General features: G+C 66.9%; 1 protein-coding gene across 1 annotated transcript in view; it reads left to right on the top strand.

Annotated features, from left to right (window-relative positions):
• Nucleotides 1-894: 894 nt before the first annotated feature.
• The window catches only part of PFL1_02262 (uncharacterized protein), a gene marked incomplete at both ends in the record, with an annotated part of 2,722 nt that continues 1,844 nt past the window's right edge, over nt 895-1,772 (top strand). The window contains one exon of the mRNA XM_007879775.1: nt 895-1,761. Within this exon, the coding sequence (XP_007877966.1) occupies nt 895-1,761 (867 nt within the window). The remainder of the gene's footprint in view (nt 1,762-1,772) is intronic.

Here is a 1,772-nt window from a genome sequence, read left to right as displayed (position 1 = left end):
CGACGGGGGGCCAGGGCCAGGGGGCAGCATATAAAGAAGGGCCGGGCCCGAGGTCGGGCGGCGGGCTCTTGGCTGGTTTTCTTTTTTCGAAATCGCTCCCTCGCCGCCCTCGCCCTCGCCCTCGCCCTTCGACCCCTCACCCCACCCCTCGACCCCTCACCCCACCCCTAGCCTACCCAGTCAGCGTCCTCCGCGCCTGCCGGCCTAGGGCTAACCTCTCCGCTGACCTGTTCTCTGAAATCCTGGCAAACGCGCGCTCACCCCGTCTGGACGCACCTTGCCTTCCGACTCCTCACTCCTCCACCTGCCGCTTTCCATTTTTCCACGCCTGCACGCCGGCGCCGCATCCTCCTCCTACTCATCAACATCGACTGCGGCGCGCCTGGTACCTGTTTACCGACGCCGACACGCCATCCATCCATCGACCCGACTTCTCGCCAGTCAGTCGCCACCTCTAGCGCTCCCTTCCATCTTCCCGCTGTGCGAACCAGTTGTCGGTGACTCGCCAGCCAGACGACGGCCGTCTCTCGATCGCAGCCGAAAACAACCCGCGCGGCTGCCTCAACGCCGCCTTCCGCCTTCCGCCCCGGCGTACAGCAAGGCAGCTACCACCGCCCCGACTGCCTCCGCCTTCGGTCCGTCCATCAGCAGCGCACGCTCCGCACCACAACAGGCGGCGCACCCTCACGGATCTCTGCAGCAGGCTTGCCACCAAGTCGCTTTCGCATCTTCCGTCCGGCTCGTATCCGCCGCCGTCCAGGCTCGAGTCAGTGGCTCCTCTTTTGCTCCTCGATCACGTCCACGACTCGCACGTAGCCAGATAGCTGGCACGCCGGCCTTGTGCCAATTCTCTCACACCACTTGAGCTTGCGACCGCACATCCACGCCGCCACCATGTCCGAGCATACAAGCAGCAGCATCGTCCCTCCGGCGCAGGACCTGTATGCGGCTCCCGCATCCGCCTCGCTCTACCCGCCGACGAATTCAGTCGACCAGGCTCACGGTTCCGACGTTCCGCGCGCCGACGCCTCGTCGAGCAACGGCCACGGAGGGTCAAATGGATCCTCCATCAGTGCGCCGGCTTCGGCCTCGTTCGGCACGGATCTTCCCGCGGCGACGTCGGCGCAGCCACCTGGGCCAGCCAATGGAGACGGCGGCATCAAGCGTGAGGATGGGCAGCAGCAGCAGCAGCAGCACGCCGGTGGCGGCGTCGATGAGGCGGCCGCCGGCCGCGCCTACCCAGACGGCGGACCGACTGGCATGGAGCCGCCGGCCAAGAAGGCGCGCACCGACGACGCTTCCGAGGGCCAAGGGTCCGGTGGCCAGCAGGATGCGCCGCTCGAGATCACGCCGCAGCAGGTCAAGTTTGCGCAGAACACGATCAAGTCGCTCAAGAACCGGCGGGAGGCCCTCGCCTTCCTCCGGCCCGTCGATCCCGTGGCCATGGGCGTGCCCCACTACCCGCAGGTGATCCGCAACCCCATGGACCTCGGCACGATTGACATCAAGCTGGCGCTGACGGCCATGGTGCTCAAGCCCAACGCCAAGCCCAGCGAAAAGGTCAAGGCGGCGGCCGAGTGGAAGCTCGACCCGTCGCGCGACTACTACCGCAACTTGCGCCAGTTTGACGCCGACGTCCGACTCGTGTTTTCCAACTGCGCCACCTTCAACGGCCCCGACAGCCCCTTCACCGAGTCGGCTAGGGTGCTCGAGGCCGCTCACGACAAGTACATGAAGGATGCGCCTGCCGCGTCGGCGCCGGTCGCGGCGGG

This window comes from Pseudozyma flocculosa, assembly GCF_000417875.1.
Source record: "Pseudozyma flocculosa PF-1 unplaced genomic scaffold scaffold00006, whole genome shotgun sequence".
In the NCBI taxonomy this organism is placed as follows: Eukaryota; Fungi; Basidiomycota; class Ustilaginomycetes; order Ustilaginales; family Ustilaginaceae; genus Pseudozyma; species Pseudozyma flocculosa.
The sequence above is the reverse complement of the archived record's forward strand: the minus strand, read 5'-3'. Positions and strand labels throughout refer to the sequence as shown.